Consider the following 21,104-nt stretch of genomic DNA (forward strand, 5'->3'; position numbering starts at 1 on the left):
ATACAGACCAAGCTATTGAGCAAAAATTAAAGACAAGAATACACAAATTTACCATAGTACAATAACGCAATGACGGGATATTTGCAATTTTCTTTGCAATTTTTCTTCGCCAAAGACTATAATATTGAAACCAATGTTGTTTATTTTAAAATGAGCAATATTGTGACAAATTTTAATTGAAAACAGCCAAAAGCAAAATAGCAGACGGCAAAAGAATCAAATACACAACTATCATAGTTAATACTATACCAAAAAGGTATCCAATAATGGTGAAGGTGTTTTTTTAGTTTTTTATACATAAAAAGTGTTTCAGTTAAATTTTCATTAGTAAAAAACAACATTTCCGTGTGAGTAAATTATATCAAGCATTGTAGGTGTGTATTGTTATTCTGTTGTTTTGAAATGGACTATAAATATATATTATTTATTCATGTATGTTTCTGTCCTGGGTGTTCTTGCATTTTTGTATACTGTATTCCTGTCACGTAATGTTGTCATATTAGCGATATTTTTTATATTGTCATATAAGCAGGAAGTTTGGCTAGCCATAAAACCAATCTTTTCTTCTTAAAATGTGATGTACGAAGTCAGGAATATGACAGTTGTTATCAAATAGTCAGTTTCATGTATGTTGGCGTTTGTTTTTGTAGCAGTTCATTATTTCTTTCTTTCCCTCTTATAGTTGATTTGTTTACCTCAGTTTTTGTTTGTGACCAGGATTTGTTTCAGTTAAATCAACTATATTGAACAGCGGTTTATTACTAATGCCTTTATTTTTGTGGCCACTTTCATAGCAAATAAAATTATTTATTATCTAAGTTCGCGTTATCATCATTGTACTCTTTTTTATAGAATTAAAAACTTTCCAATCTTTCCAAAACATAGATCTCTCATATGTTCCGACACCAGCAAGGTAAGGTCCATTTAGATTTGAACTGGTACAATTTTTATACCACCATGCACCCTGAGTATACGCTGCACAATTAAGTGCTGCAGAAGGGTCGTTATCCCTATCCTTTGTACTAAATGTCATTCCAGTCTGGGTTATCAAACTATCACCTAGAATAAAGTTAAACGTCAAATGATAGGATCAAATATCAATAAGTTTTTAGGTGACGACGATCTTACAGAACTTTTAAAATTTTTAAAAAGACTAAGGCTTTTCTACCTCTGGAATGGATAATCTTAGCTGTATTTGGCAAAACTTTAGGATCTTTGGTCCTCGATGCTCTTTAACTTAGTACTTTATTTGGCCTAATGTTTGATTTTGTCAGGTTTTTTTAATATCCATTTTTTTAATTTACCGTGGAGTTTTTGTATTTTTTTTTACGTATTTACATGAGAACACTTAACACAACAATTAACATCGAAACAAAGGATTTAGTGTTTATTACGATCAATTTTAAAGAGAACCATCAAAAGCGCATGAAACCATATATTGTGAATCCAAATGCATAAAACAAGAACAATTCGAAACAACAATATTTTGCATTGTCAGTACTTCATACTGTATTGTATCTAATGTATAGTCATACACAAAACTTGATCTTACTTGTGATGGATTTCAGTGTGATACATGTACCTTTCAAAATATTTGAAATAAATCATTTTAAAGAAGATCTAGACTTTCCGTCATTTTGAGGTATATTTGGATACCTGATGACCAACAACAATAGAATGTCAAAGGAAGCGGAAGTAGAATAATTGCTAACGAGAAAACTATCCACAAACCGACCAAAAATGATAATGGTAGCAAGTACAGATAATTTTAAGATTTGCACTTTAATTGATCAACAAATCTTTTATTAATTGCATGGGTCTGGAGCAGTTTTCTTGATTTACCTTCATCAAGTACGAGCAATGCAGAATATGTAAAAGCCACTGATGGGTAACAAACGCAACAGTCGAAGACCAAAATTGACATAAAATATCATAATCCGTCAAAGACTTTGCATTAAGAGCACTATTTAGAAATGTGTTCAAATATTTATGGTTTTGATGCTGTTTTATAATGAAAATATCTTTTTCAAAAACATGTATAAAACAAACCTGCATCACCAGTGTATCCAGATAACGTCAGTTTATATTTTTCTTTCTCGTCACCAATAAGAAACACAGAATAATTTGCATATTTAAAGGTGCCATCGAAATCCTCTAAATAAATTGATAGTTTATGACCGGTAGATGTAGATATTCGATGAATGTAGTCATTTCCTTCAAGAATAAATGCAAACACCATAAAACGTGAAAATGAAAAAAATAATTTAAAGAGAGAGACAATTAAATTTGATTTAATGTTGTCTATCAGCGACTGTGTCCCTCTTTGTGAAATTTATGAAGGGGTGTAATTTGATTGTCAGTATGCCTTATATTCTTATAAAATCAAGAACATGTCCTAAATTGTCATTCAGATTATCTTTATTCCAGTTTTTTTCAATCCGATTCTATTAATATGAAATTTACTTTTTTACTTATAGTTTTATCAATTTGATTATAGTGCGGTGAACAACAACATGTTTCTGTACGAAAATAAAAATGAAAGCGAAAACAAGGTTTCATTATCCTTATTATTTAGGTTCCGTCTATCTCATAGGATAATGTCTCACTACTTGCCAATTTTATCATTTATTAACTGCAGAACTAGTATTAATCGTAAAGTCTTAGGGGGGATATGAAGATTTTTGCTTTAGAAATATGACGGGTGTGAAAAGTATGTCTCTGTTATCTTTCTTCTTAAACTTCAGCAATGATTTTTGTGCTTTGCTCACGTTTCTGATACAGATGTTACTACACTAGAAAGGAAAGTATGAGCCGGTTGGAGGAGTTTGTAATCTAATCAAAGATCTATTTATGTATTTTTGTTGATTCAAAACCAATATTTTTTTTTCAATGAGAAACTATAGAAGCATTCAGTAAAATAAATGAACCGAAAATGTACAATGAAGATAAACGCTAAAATTCCTTATTTCGAACATAGAATAAAGAATACTTTAGATACTGTTTATATAAAAATAACAGAAAATGCAGTGAGATAGCTCTACATAAAAATCATTTATCGAGACCGCAAACAAAAAAGCAACTAATGACCAAACTTTTTACTCAGTAAGGAAGTTATAAATGGCCTTGATACCAAAAATGTGATAAAATTAAACTAGAAAAAATTAAAAGGCTTATCTACTAGTATGTCAGGCTTATCTCGTCAATTACACCTGGAAGTTGAGAATTAATTTAACAGATGATTTGAGCTTTCTCATTGTTATTTTGAACTTTCAATTGCAGAAGGAGTGTACATATTTGATACTTCATATGATATTCAAGATCTTACTTTTCCTTTCATATTTCGATAAATTTGTACAGATTAAAGGAAAGTGAATAAACTTAGGTTCCCTCGTAGTTAAATTGATGTCATTCCTTCAATATGTTTACGGTTGCCATTATGGTAGTATGAATAAGGCTTCGAACTATTGCTTATAAAGATAAAGCTATATGAATATATATATAACTATCGATCTCTATCATATTCAATTAACAAAAAGGTATTTTAGCTATGATTATAATATATTACCTTATTTCTATTATATTGTGTAATAGTATTGATATTTAGAAACCTACCCATCCAATATTCTCCAGTCGCAACACCAAATCCCCTTTTGTAAGCATTCCAATCTTGATAAAAATCAAGAAAACCATTGAATCGTTTTTGTATTACCTAAAACATCGAATAAAAATGTAGTGGAAAGGCAACAATTATCCGACAACAAGATCAAATAAACAAGAACATTTTTAAATTATGAAACGACGGTGAGTAAAAGACAATCAATACATAAAGACAGTAAACACGAAAATTACAATTATCTTTTTTTTCAAAGAGGTTATATAGTTGTATCTGTAACAATCTTTGATACAGTAACATATGATGTCCACGTATATTTGTATCATATGTTGTAGTGTAGGAACATCATTGTTCATACAATTTCCGACTATATATTAAAAACGTAATCGTGGGTTTAACGTGATATAGTTAATGATATTTCTTTAGCTGTCAGTACATCTATTAAAATGGGACACTAGCAATTTTAAATTTATAACTAGCATAACGCTATGCAAAACATTTAAATAATGTACTGTATTGTATGTTTACGACCTAAGCAAAACAAGGAAGGAGGAATTGCAGAACTGCTCTATATAAATTACTTAAAGGGAATGAAAAATATTACCGTCCACTTCTCATTGTTTGCCATTATACAATATGCCTTCACTGCATGATATTCATCAGGATATATGGTATAAACACCGGTGTTTGCATTGTTTAAGTCATCGCATTCTCTAGGGCGACCATTTCCTATAAACAAAAATGTATTTTTTTTTCAACAGAATTATTTGAAAGAGATCAAAGGGGGGGGGGGGAAATCTACGTCATCACGCAGGGTGTCGGCAATTGAAATTGGACCACCATCTTGTCGCTTCAAGGTAAAAATTTTACTTATTATGTCAGTTATATGAGGGTTATGATTATACAAAATAGTCCACCAAAGACTATATAAAGTAGGAAAATAAATGAGCCATCGCTCAATATTATTGGTTATCTCAATTTTGCAAACACTTCGATACCAGTTTTAGGAATTAGGTCAAACATGCAGGATATCGGCAAAATTTTTCATAACAACATCTTGATTATCAAGAACCGCCTACTTTATCAACACATGAACACGTCCGAATTCTTTATTGTACTCGGGAAAATACTTGTTACTCACAAATATCCGTCATTATGGCCGAAAAACGTCTTATTTTTAAAAAATGGAAAAAAGATGTCGGCAACACTTAAACTTGTGCATGCGGAAACGATCGCGAATACAACCTGATGTTGACCAGCCGACCAGATCGCCCACTAAACCGCCATCCGTAAAAAAATCAAAACCATGCAAATCCTCATTTGCCATCAAAATAAAAACGCCTGCCAAAAATATTAAGTTTCACCCATTGTCAATTGCTGAAGAAATTTCAACAAAACCGCCAGTAGACTTGAGCAAAGGTCACGATAAAGGACCAACATGGCCATGCATACGATTGTTCAATCCACCATTTTTGTTCTTAAAGTGTCCTGTACCAAGTCAGGAAAATTGCCATTGTTATATAATAGTTCGCTTCTGTGTTTGTTACATTTTAAAGTTGTATTTCTGTTGTGTCGTAGTTTTCCCCTTATATTTGATGCGTTTCCCTCAGTCTTAGTTTGTAACCCGGATTTGTTTTTATTTCTCGATTAATGAATTTCGAACAGCAGTATACTACTGTTGCCTTTATTTAACACCCGGTAGATGTAGTGCCAGATGAAATGTCATATATATATATAGTATCAAAAAGACTTGGTCCAATAAATGACCCCTTCTAAAACAATTTTTTTTTTCTCAAATATTTTCAAAAATTGATCCTGAAACTGAGTGCATGAAATGGAAGCAAGCAAAGAACACTAATCCTTTTTTTTTTATTGTATCTTCATAATGGTTGATAAAATCAAAGGACAATTACATCAATAATTTATTAGTGTGTTCCCGACATCCTTCGATATTCGATGTGTTGCCGACATCCTTTTTCCATTTTTTAAAAATAAGACGTTTTTCGGCCATAAAGACGGATATTTGTGAGTAACAAGTATTTTCCCGAGTACAATAAAGAATTCGGACGTGTTCATGTGTTGATAAAGTAGGCGGTTCTTGATAATCAAGATGTTGTGATGAAAAATTTTGCCGATATCCTGCATGTTTGACCTAATTCCTAAAACTGGTATCGAAGTGTTTGCAAAATTGAGATAACCAATAATATTGAGCGATGGCTCATTTATTTTCCTACTTTATATAGTCTTTGGTGGACTATTTTGTATAATCATAACCCTCATATAACTGACATAATAAGTGAAATTCTTACCTTGAAGCGACAAGATGGTGGTCCAATTTCAATCGCCGACACAAGAAGAAACATTGGACGACCACACAGAACGTACCAGATGTGTTCTGTTGATGTATGAGAAAACAAGAAGAAACATTGGATGACCACACATAACGTACCAGATGTGTTATGTTGATGAAAAAACAAGAAGAAACATTGGACAACCACACAAAACGTATCAGATGTGTTCTGTTGATGTATGAGAAAACAAGAAGAAACATTGGATGACCACACATAACGTCCCAGATGTGTTCTGTTGATGAGAAAACAAGAAGAAACATTGGACGACCACACAGAACGTACCAGATGTGTTCTGTTGATGTATGAGAAAACAAGAAGAAACATTGGGCGACCACACAGAACGTACCAGATGTGTTCTGTTGATGTATTAAAAAAAACAAGAAGAAACATTTGATGACCACACATAACGTACCAGATGTGTTTTGTTGATGAGGAAACAAGAAGAAACATTGGGTGACCACACAGAACGTACCAGATGGGTTCTGTTGATGAGAAAACAAGAAGCTAATAAACATACATTTTTTAAAGATGACTACACTGTATGTACCAGATGTTTTCTATTGATGACAAAACAAGAAGAAATTTAAGATTACACGTATCATAGAACTTACCTGATGTGTTCTGTTTTACGGCATCATCACATGCTGCATTCAAATTACAAACATTTGACTTATTGCAACAACCTTTACAAAGCATATGATGGCCTTCTGCTAATCTCTTGCCAAATATCTCATCAGGTCTTTTATTGACACAGAGCTAAATACAAAATATAATAATCTTAATCATTTATTGATACACTGCAGAAAATGACAACTTATTATCTCAAATTGATGTTAAGGATGTTCGCCTGTCATGTTTGGAATTTTTGTCAGATTTTCGGAACCCTCTGGTTTCATCCATTTGAATGCCGTAAAAAAATTTGCCCATTGACCCCGATTTTTCTATTTATAAATCTTTTACTTGTATAATGATAAGCCATCTGTAAAAGTTTTATTAAATTTCATTTCTTTTTAATAGTTTTTGAGAACTTAAACTTGCCAATGATAAAGCTATTAAAAGTCAAGAGAGAACATTTTCCCGCCAAAATTTCAATGGCTAATATCTCGAAAACAACCACATTGACCTATATATTTTTGGGGGCTCTTTTGATTCCTTTATTAATCCCCTATCAATATATACAAGTGTTTTGAAAGTAAATTATTTTGAAAATGAGACGCGTACTCCCGTAAGTATTTCAAGTTTTAAGTTGTAAAAATTGTGAAATTGATGTACATGAGACAGGAATTCATTCCCGTTCTTCATATTGACATTTCAATGGCGATTTCGGAACAGAACTAGTACAGGACCTGAGGATTTTTATTAAAGTATTTGACCAACATGTTAAATAATCTAGCAAAAACGACTGATTTACCAAAAACTGATTGAAAAAAATCTTCAGCTGACAAGATTTCCGTAAGCAATTTGATATTTCATTCTCCTCAATAATCTAATATAGGTACTTTGATCTTTTTGTTACTTGTTTTGTGTTCCGTATCACTCGGATGAGTTAAACAATTGCCACCATAGTTAAACTGTTTCATCTTTTTTCCAGGTTAGGGTGGTTTGGTGTGCTAACAAACCTATTTAGCCCAGCCACATTCCATATGGGCCTGTCCCAAGGCAGGAGATTTAAATTTAGGAGTTGTCTTGTCATATTTGTTTTTATTTTATTTTGTGATAAATTCTTTTTGCATTGTTTACATTTTATTATACCAGTGAATTTTATAGCTAAATATACGGTATAAAATTTGCTCATTATTGAAGGTTTTACGGAAACCTGTATTTGTTTACAGTCGTGCTAGTTAGTCTTGGATGTTTGCTGTCTCATTGACAATCATAACAAATCTCTATATTTTTAGATAGAACGACTGATACCTCTGGCAGTGTACATCCAAAATCATATTGTTCAACTCCAGATTCAGTAGCATACTTGTGAATGAAGCACACCTGAAAAAATGTTTTCATCATTTAACTTTGATGCATGAAGTTATTTATAATAAGGTTAAAATAATGAATGACAACAAATAATAAGTGTTGGAAAAATCCGGATAGCTTTTTATATATCTTCACACACTGACTGGAGTTTTCTAGTTGACAGTGGTGTATGCAAATATTTTTTTTATGTCGACCTAAATTAAATCCCATTCAGAATTATGCAATATAAATGTTTATAATACGCTAACTGAAACTACTAACACAGCTCACTGAATATTTAAATAAAACAACCTTATGTTTTTCCCAAATGAAATAAACAGGAAAAAAGTCAAAAGGCATAAGTCGTAAGTCTAAACATCAACTTTCGTTCTACGTGATATATGTCTGAAGGTTCATTACATCCCAGCTCCTTTGTTCTAACAGGGATGATCTGAGCCGGATCGTCCCTACCAGATCACCCCAGTTTGAGTTTATTTGTTATGTATGCTCTCCTTTGTTCTGTAACATTTTGGCGGGAATGTCAAATCCACTATAAAACTTATAATCAATTATACGGAAAAGACTATCTATCAAAATTCACGTAGACAAAATCCAGTGTATATGCAGGGATTCGAACTCAAGAACTTTAGCATATCATGCCACGACACATACCACTACACCAGGAGGACTGGATACAAACTCACAGTAATTAAAATTACTTAAAGAAAGCAAGATCTTTTTATAAGTGGGGCGAGTTGGCAGACCTTAATTCAGTGGGGTTTCAACCTTTTTCGTTATAGGTGAGTTGTCAGAATGATTGTTCAATTTGATTTTTTTTTCAAAAGTGGGGCGATTCAGTTAACAAGAGTGGGGCGAACTTTTTTATAAAGTGGCGATATAGTGTGGGCCGATAAGCAAGTGGGGCGAGTTGACATTGTTTGATATCTACTCATCGTGTTCGGGGGTCATAAAGGGTATACATCATATAGTAATATATAAAGTATATTATAATGGTTGTGTGGCGTTCTAAACTAGATTTTATGAATTGTAAATGTTTTTTTCGTCCAATCTAAAAGAGCTGGGATGTAAAATAGTTATCCCATTCGGACTTGGTGTGTCAGTGTTAGATCAACCTCTGGCCTCCGGCCATCGGGGTGATCTTACACTGACACACCGCGTCCTTGTGGAATAACTATTAAGGACATTCCTCACAGTCATATTGCAGTGCAGGTGACCATACATCTAAATATAGCCCTTGGGATTAAATGATGTCAATATGAATTATCGTAGGAGTATTTGTCATGAGGTTAACGACCTTAAACCTTAAATACAACTAAAATAAAAACCCGAACAGATAAGGTCAAATGCAGACCATATCACCTCTTATCTCAAATTGATTTAACTTCCCTACTTTTGGAAGAAAAAAAAAATTCTGGTACATTGTCTTGACGAAGTAAAATTCCAGTATTTAATAGATTCTTAAAAAATTAGGAAGATCTGACTAATTAAGTAGACCAGTATACAAATAATAGTAATAAGAATTAATTGCAATTTGACCCCAGCTTATCTTTTTGTGTTAGAATAAACACGAATCATTCATTATGCATGGTATAATTAATAGTATTTCATAATTATGCTACTATAAATTACAATCAGTATCATGTAAGTAAAATAGTACCTCATTGCTACCACATGTCTCCAAGTGCGTACAGTCATTTATGTTTTGTACTCCAGTGCATGACACACAAGTTCTCCCAGACTCTAAAACAGTATAATGTTAAGTTAGTAACGCAAAGAAAATTGATTTGTGCAAGATTTAACCCCAAAAAATAAATATTTTATTTGGTCCCTTTACTTACATAAAAGGTAAGGAGCATAACACCCAAAATCAACCCAGTAATGGTCCCGAAACTATATTTTGTTTGCCCCCTGATTAAGTTTTTAAATTATTATTTATTGTTTTTTAACAACAAATAAATATTCTCTATTCTTCAGAATGCTTGTTACAATTTGTCTTCATTGTCCAAGCTTCAATAAAGTATCCCTGTGAATTATTTCTGAGTTTCCAGGAAAATACACAGCATATAATAAAATATAAACATATCTTTTTCTTCCAAATTTTTAAATCTTGTTATTCGGGTAACACTTTTTATAAAAACAGTTCTACATTTAATTTTTTTTATAAATGATTAAAAACGCCTATATCCCTTTCAAAACTACCATCCTGTGTATGAGGAGTAGACCATGTTGTCTTTCTTTGCAATAATTTTGCACGTTGGAATAAACATACCAGAACTATTGTGGCTGACAGTAACATCTCCACATTCTGTATTCAGGTTGCACACATTTGTGTTGTTACAACAACCTTGGCATGTCAAATGATGGCCTTCTGTTAATTGTCGCGTCTTTCTTTTTGTACATAGCTTAAAATAATGAAAAGGTACACTAATACATGTATATATTATGATGCTTACATGTAACAAATCAAGTTGTGCACGAATATTATTTGCTGTATAAAGTTATGCAGGTTATTTCTGAGATTCTACAGACTCGTATGATTAAGAGTCTAAGTATTATATGGAGTTCGATATTTTGTTATCTTTTTTTTACAAATCAACCGTGTACATCTTTCGAAATCAGCTCATCTCAGTCAAACGAATATTAAATTTGTTCCAAATCGTATAACCGGAATATCCAACTTTTAAATTTGACCATCTTTTACTTTAAGAGTTTCTCCCGGAAGTTCTTTCCGAAAATCGCTTTTTTATTTCCAGTTAATAAAAAAATGTCAATTATTTGAAACTTCTTGTTCAAAGGGAGTACATCTCCTCTTTGAGGATTAAGTTGAATACAATCTGAAATAACGCTCATAGAATATATAGGTTAACACAAAAAAACTTGTTAAAATTTATGCGAATCCGATTAATATTGCACTAACGTTGTACCTACCTTGGGAATGGAACATCCTAAATCATACATCTCGGTACCAGACTCTGTATTGTATTTTTCAAAGAAACACACCTATATTTCAATGGAAATAGTTCAAATCACTAATTGATAACACATATGGGTTCCCTGTGGCCTGTATAATGCCACGAACTGCTGTGTCATATATATTATAAAGTGTTCAAGTTTTCTTTAACAAGCGTGGTTTTGTTAACAATACAAGTTCACTTTATCAAAGATAAATATTAAGAAGATATATGTGTTAAAATTGTAATGATTAGGCTAGTATATAACTCAATAAACCTCGGGGTTGTTAAAAGGTATCAGATCAACAATTACTAAGCTGCCCTACTCTGACACAAAATAGTGCTTTTGATGGCATTGTTTACTTAAACTAATCAACAAATTTGAAACAATGAAACATTTGGTGAAAGAGAAATATATGTAGACCATTTTGAGTAACCATTTATTAGTCTATGAGTTTGAAAATTCAATAAACCAGGGGTTATTTTTGGAAGACCTGTTTTCCAAAGGTCGGATTTTTCTGATTAGACCTCAAAGACAGGTTAAAAATTGACATGTAGAAAGGTGACACATGTAAAATCCAGGATCTACTTGGTTTCTATGAAATTAAACTTAAATCGTTGTTCTTTTGATTTCGTTTTTTCCAACAACTTTAGTTTAAAAAGAAGTAATATTTTAATGTTTTATCTGTGTAGATTGTCTTGAAGCAGACATGTTCATTGTAATGGTGACTCAAGTACAATTACATTAATTTTGTAGTTCGGTGAACCTGGTCTATAAAACATGCTGAAACAATAATGTGTCCATAGTACACGGATGCCCCAAAATTTCAAGTTTATAGGACTTTATCTTCACCAAAAGCTACCTTGACCAAAGACATTAACCTGAAGCAAAAACTTTTACCTTGAGCGGGACAGACGAACAGACGAACAGACGAATAGACGCACATAACATAAAACATAAACGGGGCATGAAAATCAATGGTTATGTTTATTTCTTCTCTTTATTTAAATCATATAAGACCTATCTGGACTTAACATACAAGATAACAAACTTTATAGTATATCCCATTGTCTGTATCATTCTGCTTTGCTCTTCAAGTTTTGAAAATAGCAGCTTTATTACTTCAACCAAATGTACCCTGTGCCTAAATAACTTTCAGCCGAACTTATTACCGAAACTTATTATTCGAAGTCATAATGAACGAACTGATTTAGATTTTTTTTACTAGAACGTATCAAGTCATCATCCGTTTTGCTGGTGAAACAGCAGAAAGACTTGTTTGTATCAAGGATTTGTATAGTAAAAATCCTTGTAAGTATCGAGCAATATACAATGTACATAGTTACATACTATAAATCGATTATCAGAATTATTATTTTTGATCAATATTATCTGCTCGACACGATATCAAAGCCTTTGAACTCATTACTTTGGGCTCAATCGACACACAGCTTTATATAGTAACTCAAGGCTGTTGTTTACACTATCGCTTTCTGGCCTTTGTTAGTTGATTTTAGTTCATTTATATGTTTTAAAGTTTATTTATATCCATTTTCACTGAACTAGTACACATTATTATTTAGGGGACAGCTGAGACCCACCTCCGGGTGCGGAATTTTCACGCTGCATAGAAATCCCATTGCTGGCTTTAGGCTTTTATTTGCTCTTTTGTCTGGTTGGTGTCTCTTTGACATATTCCCAATTTCCATTCTCAATTTTAACCTTTATAATTGGTACATACCTCATCATTGCGACAGTTCTCTAAGTGTGTACATTGATTTATACTTTGTACGCCACTACAGGACAAACACACTGTACCGGAATCTAAGAAATAGACAAAGGGAATTAAACACAGAAATGATTACATTGTCATATCTTTGCATTTGTTCTTATATATATATTTACAGTCTAAATGCATGGGCTGTAAATAAGAGTGTAACAATAAGCAATCTTATATCAATCTAAAAATGATTGACAGCCCTTAAGACATTCGAAATTCCTACGGATTTAAGAAAAATTTTTGTATTCCCTTATCACACACTTATCAATTCGGGTAACTTAAACACATCTTAATCTTGTTTTTATTTTAGTAAGAATTCTTAGCATCAACTTAAGCATTTACGGGCGTAACACATTTAAATACAAGTGTTGTTCTACCCACCCCTAAACTCTTTTTTTTCTTTTTTACATATCTATTCTTGATTTTTTGACAAATGGACAAATCATCAAGAACTATCGGCCCCCTGCCCTGATTTTTACAGTCAAATTTGGGTAAAATTCAATCTTTAATCGTTTAATTTGCACTATTTGTTTGTTTTATATCACCATTATAATTCATAGTACAAATACCTGAGACTGATACTCCCCAAAAGAAACCCTTTAAGACACTAAAATATTAAGGAAATAATTGTTTTAATGTATATTTTTATCAACTGTCTTATGTATAATAGTGAATCTCTGATTCCCCACCCCCCTCCCCAAAGGTACAAGATACTATCTTATGTAAATATTGATCCTCTTATTTCCCCAATATTTTAAAACTCTACCCTATACCTTACATATACTAAACCTCAAATTTCACCCAAAACTAAGAAAATTATCTCATATATATGGTAGTGGCAATAAGTGAAATTGGGCATTAAGCTTAAATCCTAGGCAAGTAGCTAACGCCTAGGCATTAAGTTATTGCCGGAAAATTTCAGGTATTAGACTTATTTCCTGAAATCTGATGATGATTATTCATCTTATTGCCGATCATAATTTTCGGCAATAACTAAACTGTGGAATTTATGCATATTTGGTGATTTATTCTTGATATAAAGTAGTTTCCTAATTATATTTCTAATATTACATGTATAAATAAACATTCATTTGACAGATCTTTAAATTTAGTAATTTTAGCAGTTAAAAACAGAATTAACTCGTACTTTTTCATGTTTTTGTAGTATTACAAAATATTAAAAAGATGTAAAAAAGATATTGTATCCAATTAAAAAAGGGGGGGGGGGGGGGGGCAGATTCTATATAAATCAAGATATGATTTTTTGCTCACACCATTTTCCACTTTTGTTATTTGATATTAAGTAATTTTTCTTTATTAACAGTTCTACAACTTGTGATAAAAAAATGATTTTAACACAAATTTTTCATATTTCTAAATTATTATTTAATGCGTTTTAATACAAATAACATATATTATTAGTGATTGTATTTCCGGTCTCTTGTGGACAGTTGTCTCATTGGCAATCAAACCACATACTCTTTTTTATATTTAGGATGAAACTGGGTCCTGTAGTTTTGCATCGGTAAAAATAGATTTTTTTTTCTATTGCTCATATTCAAACGTATATTAAGGGTGTACTTAGGTGAGGTTAGGTAAAAATTAAGAAATTAAGAAATTTAAATTGATGCTTTAAGCTGGTAGAGTATCAATTAAGGATACAGATAAGCTAAAAATATTGACAGGTCATGGACCTCCTTTTCAAGATATTTGAGATTTATAATATGGCGGGAAAAGGCTGACTCGGACCTTTACCTTATATTTGTATAGGTATTATTTGGGTCTCAAAATAAAAAAAAAGAAAATCAAGAATCTTCTAAAATTTTGGTAAACGACCTTTCATGATCTATTAATTCTTATATAAAAAATAAATGGGTGTTATGGGGCAAAATATTTTACATTGTATTGTATGGAAAACACCAAGGAGTCCGAACATTTAACACACATTTCAAAACCTCACCTAAGTACATCCTTAAATGCAGTAATAAAATAAAATAGTTAAAGTACTCATGACAAGATTTGCCTTTCAACTTTTTAGTATAAAACCGTAACACTTCGAATTCAGCTCCCCCAAAGCATATAATGATTTTACCGATCATATATTTAATTTTAACTATTTACAGTTAGTTTGTCCAATTCTAATATAAAACGTAATTAAATTTTTTGACTTATGTTTTGTTTCAAGGAGTCAAATGTACAATTATAATATCAAAATTATTTATTACAACTTATTATCATTTTCTAATAATTAATCAGTTTTTAGATTAAAATTGTTGATTTAAATTGATACACTATTTCAATTTTTTAATTTGCTATTTTCTTTAACTTCATTACTTCGGACAGTGGTTATGACATCCTAGCTAAGATAATACTCAGATAGCTTCTATGTGTATGCTGAGACGTTGTAAGTCGGTCCTAACTTTATCATAATTTCTGTCCTAAGAATATCTTAAAGGACCGATCTTAGGACAGTTTCGATAAACAGTCTACAGTTCTCATAATGTATTTACGTAACAAATATATTTTTATAAATATCAATAAATGTCTTTTATTTACTCTCATGTATATTTTAGGCATTAAGCTTAATGCCTGCACACATATTATGCATACTCTTCACGGGTAGTATTTATGAGAACTTTTTCTAGTTTCGTTGCTTTAATTGTGGTCAAATTATTCTTCATTTCTCTTCGACTTGTAGTTTTCATTACCTTTTCAGATCTTTTCTTATCCCATTTTAAAGACCGGACACGATTAATAAAACAATGTACGTATTTGTTAGTTATGTTAAAAAAATCTTACATGTGCTTCTGAAACCAGCTACCAAAATAAACAGCAAAAGTGTGAAGCCTACAAAATATAAGATAACAATATTGATTATAGATACCATTTAGATGGATACGAAACGTCAAATATTGATTAGCTATAAAATCATTTGATCAAGTTATGAGATACTTCTGGGTCTCATTTGAAAAAAAGGTGCGTTTATAAACAGATTTTCCAAACCGTATCTAATTTATATTTTTACAGCGAATCTTGTTTAATATATTGAAATGAGAAGTGAATCTAAATCTCAAAGTACAAATAACCATGGTAACGGAAATGATTTGAATTTCAAAATAAAATTGCTGTTATTTGAAAAAATATGTTACCGCGATGGTGCCGATTTTTTTTTATCATAACTTTAGAAAAAAAATTTCTTTCAACTCCAGAAACATTGACAATAATTATGAAATCAATTTTCATAATGGTACGCCTTGATATTGCGTCGGCTCAATGAATTAAGGCAATGTAAATTAACATTTCACATAGTGACGTAACTATATCTACAATTTGTTGTGCTGATTAATCACCGACATATTCCTAATCAAGATGGCACAATCTTTCTCAATATTTCAGTATCAACCAAATAGAAACTCGCATTGCTTACACAAGGTTTTGAATTATAATTATGCATTTTCATTTAATTCTAGGATATAATATAGAAATGATAAATCTTACTGTTCATTTTAATTATAGTATACTTCAAATTTTAGTCAGCTCATTGAAATCAGCATGTGTTTAAAATTCACTTATTCACGTAACTATGGCTTATCTGTTAAAGGCCAGGGCTGACCTAGATAGAAATCCGGTTGAAGAGCAATTAAGCCAATAAGGAAATGGAAGGGGCCTAACTATCTTATCAATTATTTATAGAAGTCAGCATGGTTAAAGAAAACAAACACATGTGGAATTTACCTTTGTGTAGAAATTTATAATCCAGACTAAAATAAATAACTAAGAAATAACAAGATTATGATGATCAAACATATTTGCATGATAATAGTTAACACTCGTAAATTTATTACATTAGTGTAATTATTCTGTTTTTAATAGAAACTAGAAATGTAGCGGTTCCAAATGTTTATCCTGTAATTATATGTTAGTTTTTTGTAAATTTTCTTTCCTTTCTGTGAAGCTGGTGCATTAGGATTCCTTGATTTCCACACTGATGTAAAGCCTCTGTCCACATTCTCATTCCAATGGCATACTGCCAAATTTGATCTCAATTTATATTGATCATCACCAAAGCAAATTCTTTTGTCTTGAAATATGTTCACAACATTATTGAAACTTTCAACATAAAATGTGTCTTTAGCAAGAATGTAATTTTGAGGATATTTATAAATAGTTGACTTTTTATAGCAATCTCTAACATTTTTCTGGCTTTTAAATGCTTAAGTGCAATCCTAGATGGCTCATAGTTTGAATCAAATCTGCACCTTGATGAATTATGACAATTTTCATGGTTATCACAATAGTGGTTAACAATGTTATCCAAACTTTCCTTCAGTTTTAGAGAATTTTGCTCACAGTTACAGACAGCCCAGTTTATGTGTGTTGCTATGTGTTCAACTTTATCTCCTAGCTGTACACTCCAACTTATACCCTCTGAACGTTTGGTACCTTTGGATATCTTGGTGACAGCTTTTTTTACAGCCTTGACAGCATGCCATAAGTCATTCTGATTGACAGTAAATTGAGTGTCCCTCACAAATTTATTTACAGCCAAATTTCTATCATGTGCATGAATTTTTATGGACACATTTTTATTCTCCAAATTTTCATAAATTATTTGAGTTCCAAGTCTTTCATGTCGTTGGGCAACTTTTTCCTGTGACTTTGTAATATGTTCACAGTCCATCACTTTGTGAGTTTTTTCTCCTAATGCTACAACTGTAGTATTTTTCGCATTTTTCCTCCAACCGTGTCTATCATCTGTCATGATGGTGATGCCATCTAGGTCATCATATGAAGAAATTTCATCATTTATGGCATTGTCAACTGATTGAACACTTTCATTTTCAGCATGTTCTAAAGAATTTTGATCTTCTTTCTTTAGTGATGCAGCCAATTCCTGCCCCATTGACAAATCTAGTGTAATGTACTGGCAAAAGTCCACTGCTATAAAATGCATGACAAATCCTGTGATTGACCAAGAACTCATCATTCGGAAGGTATAATGACGACCATAAATAGGAATGTGATTTCTCCTTGGTACACATCAGTCTTACAGATACTACATGTCCTTTCATAGTTCTTTTCAATACTTTTAGCTTTCCATTACAAATACTGGTATGTGCCTCATAGAGTTCTCCATATGTTTCCAAAGATTTTTCTGTAGTAACAAACAGTCCTTGGTCTACATCCTGGCTTCTTGTTTGGGAATAGGTGGATGGAAAAGGATGAAGTTCTTTCGAATTGTCACTTCCAAGTTGTTGTTTAATCCAAAAGTCTAAAAGTTCCTCTATAATTAAACTATTGTTAACTGGCTTATTCAAAGTTGAAGTCAAGTAACACTTTACTTTTTGAAGTGTTTCCAAAATTCTACTTTTGACAGTTTTGTCACCAGGAATTTCTATTCTAAAATTGGGTGGACGTTTTCGTGAAGAATCTTGTTTTTCAGTTGCCATGACTCACCATGAAAGAAACTGAAGGAATGAGCAGAAATTGGATATGAAATAATCAGGAGATTATGTTTCATGATATTCAGTTTCAACATAGAAAAATGTGTCTCAAGGGTTCATGATACTTGATTTTTATATAAATAAAAGTGATCTATGCAAATTTCTTTGATCATTACATGGCTTTTTCAATAAATTATTTTTTTCTTTTTTTTTCTTTGATTTGTTGTCAAAAAATAGCATTTCATTTCTTGCTAAATGAATAACTACATGTAATCCCCTAATTGCCTCTGGAATTGACATGCAATCCCCTAATTGCCTCTGAACTTGTTTACATCTATTGAACAAATTTATGAGGTCACCTGCAGAGTCAGCAACTTTCTATACACATAACCTGGTGATAAAATCCAGACCAGATTATCTTTGAAGTCAGTATAAATATTTTGTTTGTAGCTTTTAAAATAATCCTAAAAATGAGTGATAAGAAAGTTACTATGGAATTAAGTGATCTTCAATTAGAAACTATAAAACAATTGTTTGGACATAATGATTGGGAAATTAAAATTCTTGATGACTCTGCTGTTGCTATTGAAAATGGCGGGAATGCAGAAAATCTACAGATGACCACAGAACAGAGTACTCAAACAGACAATAATGAAGAAGATGAAGACGATGATCAACCAAGATTTGTTATACAGCAAGACAGATATTGCTTTTGTAAGCCATGCATTACTGATGATCAAAACAGACAAATGTGGTGGCATGGTCAGTCAGAAGTAGCCCATCAAAGAAACTCAAGTTTAAGAAAGGAACACTACAAAAGATTTTGGACTATGCTTCTCCATCGTGGTGCCTGGAATGATGATAGATATATGCTTATGAAAGCTGGCACAAGAGAGACATTATGCCAAAATGTGTTGTGACACTTGTGCGTTGTTGGTTTCCCAATCCTGGTGTGGGTTTCCATATATGGGACACATGTGGGAATAGTTTTTATGTATTCTCCTGCAGGATTTTTATTAATTATATTGAAATCCTTTGTTCTGTATATAACACAGTTTTGGAGGGAAAATGATTGTGACTGGATAAAATTCAATATTATGACTGTAATTACATTTTTGGGCAAATTACCTGCATATTTATTTGGTTCTTTGAATTATGAAAGAAATATAAAATGGATATGAGGATTACATAGGAATGGAATAATTTTAGCACAACAGGTAAGGTGTTTGTTGATATTTTACATAGAAGCATGGCTGCATGCATGGCAACATCTACCTCCTGTGTAAACAAAAACAATGTATATATTCGCCCAGCTATCAATCAAAGTATATTTCAAATGAAAAATACCTCTGCTTCATGATTTGTTTTAGGAATATAACAAAATAGAATTAGCTAATAATTTTAATTTTTCTTGCAACAGATTATATAGTTCAGTTCTAGGTTCTGTGACAATTTTCTTTCTTAAAATCACTCTTTGAACAAGGTAATTCTAAAAAATATGTCCCTGATATGAATGTGGATTTACCACTCTTTCATTCATTGGCTGCTATTTATACTCTTTCCCTGGCCTTTAAGATTCAAACCATAAAATGCTTGTACAGCTAAAATCAGTGTAAATCTCGGACTACTTAGTATCCGAAACGAAATCAGTTTTTTTAATCATCAATATTATAAAGTCATTTTTACTCACATTGCAGAAATATTCAATACTTAATTTACGGAAGCGTATTTGCGCCACACAAAATATTTTTTTCAATATTTCTTCCTATTTTTGCGTTAAACGCAAACATTTACGTTACCTTTGCGTTAAAACGCTAACATGTGCGAAATAACGCAGGCTTTTGCGTTTTAACGCAAATATTTGCAAAATAACGCAAACCTAATAACGCAGACATTTACAAAATAACTCTACCTTTTCGAGGTAACGCAAACATTTGTTTGATCTTATTTCTTATTTAAGATTTAAAGGAAGCAGCAGTTTTAAATGGAGGAGGCTGCATACATTAAAATTGAACACCTCGCCCCATCCCCTTTGTACTCAGTACAAAACAAAATGCTTGAATATTTAGAACATGTTACTGCCTAATAAAGAGTAGGATAATAGATATGAAGATGGGGTTTGAATGTCTATCAAACAACTCTCCGTCCAAGTCACAATTTCTAAAAGTGAACCATCATAAGTCAAAGTACGGTCTTCAACACGTAGCATTGGCTCACACCGAACAGCAAGCTATAAAGGCCTCACAAATTATATTCATGATACTACATGTATATTACAAAGACAAGTGAAGTTTTATAAGTTTTTGACTTATATTTCTGAAACTTAAGCAAAAGTATAACTGTTGCATTATTTCATGCATCAATTGTAGATAAAAAATATCAGGCGAGCGACACAGGCTCTTTGGAGCCTCTAGTTATTACTTCATACTATTCATCAAACTTTTAGAATAGTGAAGTTCAGCGCCCAGATCTCACAAAATACAGACCGGAAAGTGTGGTTTACCTAATTCTCACCAAATTGAAAGCGCTTTACTGCATGGAATCACTGTTACACATAGGGAAGGGAAATAATTTTAAAAGAATATAAAAACACAAACCTGATAATACAGCTATTGCCAAATATAAATATACTTCAAAGTAAGCTCTCTTTATTGATAAATCATACTTTACTGATGCACAAATCATTCTTAATTTCTGTATAATTGCACTTCAAGTAAACCCTTATTCCTATGCATATTTGGGCTTGTATTTATGGTTCTTTTCTGTACTAGTGAACCACAACCGAAATTAATGACAGACGGACATATACAAAACTTAATGAATAATTTAAATCAAGATGTTTGCGTTATAACCCAACGGTTTGCGTTATTTTGAAAATGTTTGCGTTATTTCGCAAAGGTTGACGTTATAACACCAACATATAAAGAAATATTAAAAAAGGTTGCGTGGCGCTAATAAGCTTCCGTATAATATATCTTGCAAATGTATCA

General features: G+C 31.9%; 1 protein-coding gene across 1 annotated transcript; it reads right to left on the reverse strand.

The window, feature by feature from the left end:
- Nucleotides 1-754: 754 nt before the first annotated feature.
- On the reverse strand, nucleotides 755-16,284 carry LOC139498644 (ficolin-1-like). Its single transcript, XM_071287130.1, has 12 exons — nucleotides 16,169-16,284; nucleotides 15,470-15,517; nucleotides 12,632-12,714; nucleotides 10,867-10,938; nucleotides 10,208-10,340; nucleotides 9,596-9,678; nucleotides 7,879-7,950; nucleotides 6,576-6,720; nucleotides 4,218-4,342; nucleotides 3,613-3,709; nucleotides 2,050-2,214; nucleotides 755-1,059 (listed from the first exon to the last, which is right to left on the reverse strand). The coding sequence occupies exons 1-12, from the start codon at nucleotides 16,173-16,175 to the stop codon at nucleotides 815-817; spliced, it is 1,275 nt and encodes a 424-aa protein (XP_071143231.1). The 5' UTR covers nucleotides 16,176-16,284; the 3' UTR covers nucleotides 755-814.
- Nucleotides 16,285-21,104: the final 4,820 nt, after the last annotated feature.

This window comes from Mytilus edulis, chromosome 12, assembly GCF_963676685.1.
Source record: "Mytilus edulis chromosome 12, xbMytEdul2.2, whole genome shotgun sequence".
NCBI lineage: Eukaryota > Metazoa > Mollusca > Bivalvia > Mytilida > Mytilidae > Mytilus > Mytilus edulis.

Bases quoted from the DNA above. Each gene is read 5' to 3' on its own strand.
- LOC139498644 (XM_071287130.1), bottom strand. The intron at 3,710-4,217 runs GTAATATTTTTC...TCGATGTTTTAG, and splicing joins CAAACAATGAGAAGTGGACG to GTAATACAAAAACGATTCAA. The intron at 2,215-3,612 runs GTAGGTTTCTAA...TTATTCTTGAAG, and splicing joins GACTGGAGAATATTGGATGG to GAAATGACTACATTCATCGA.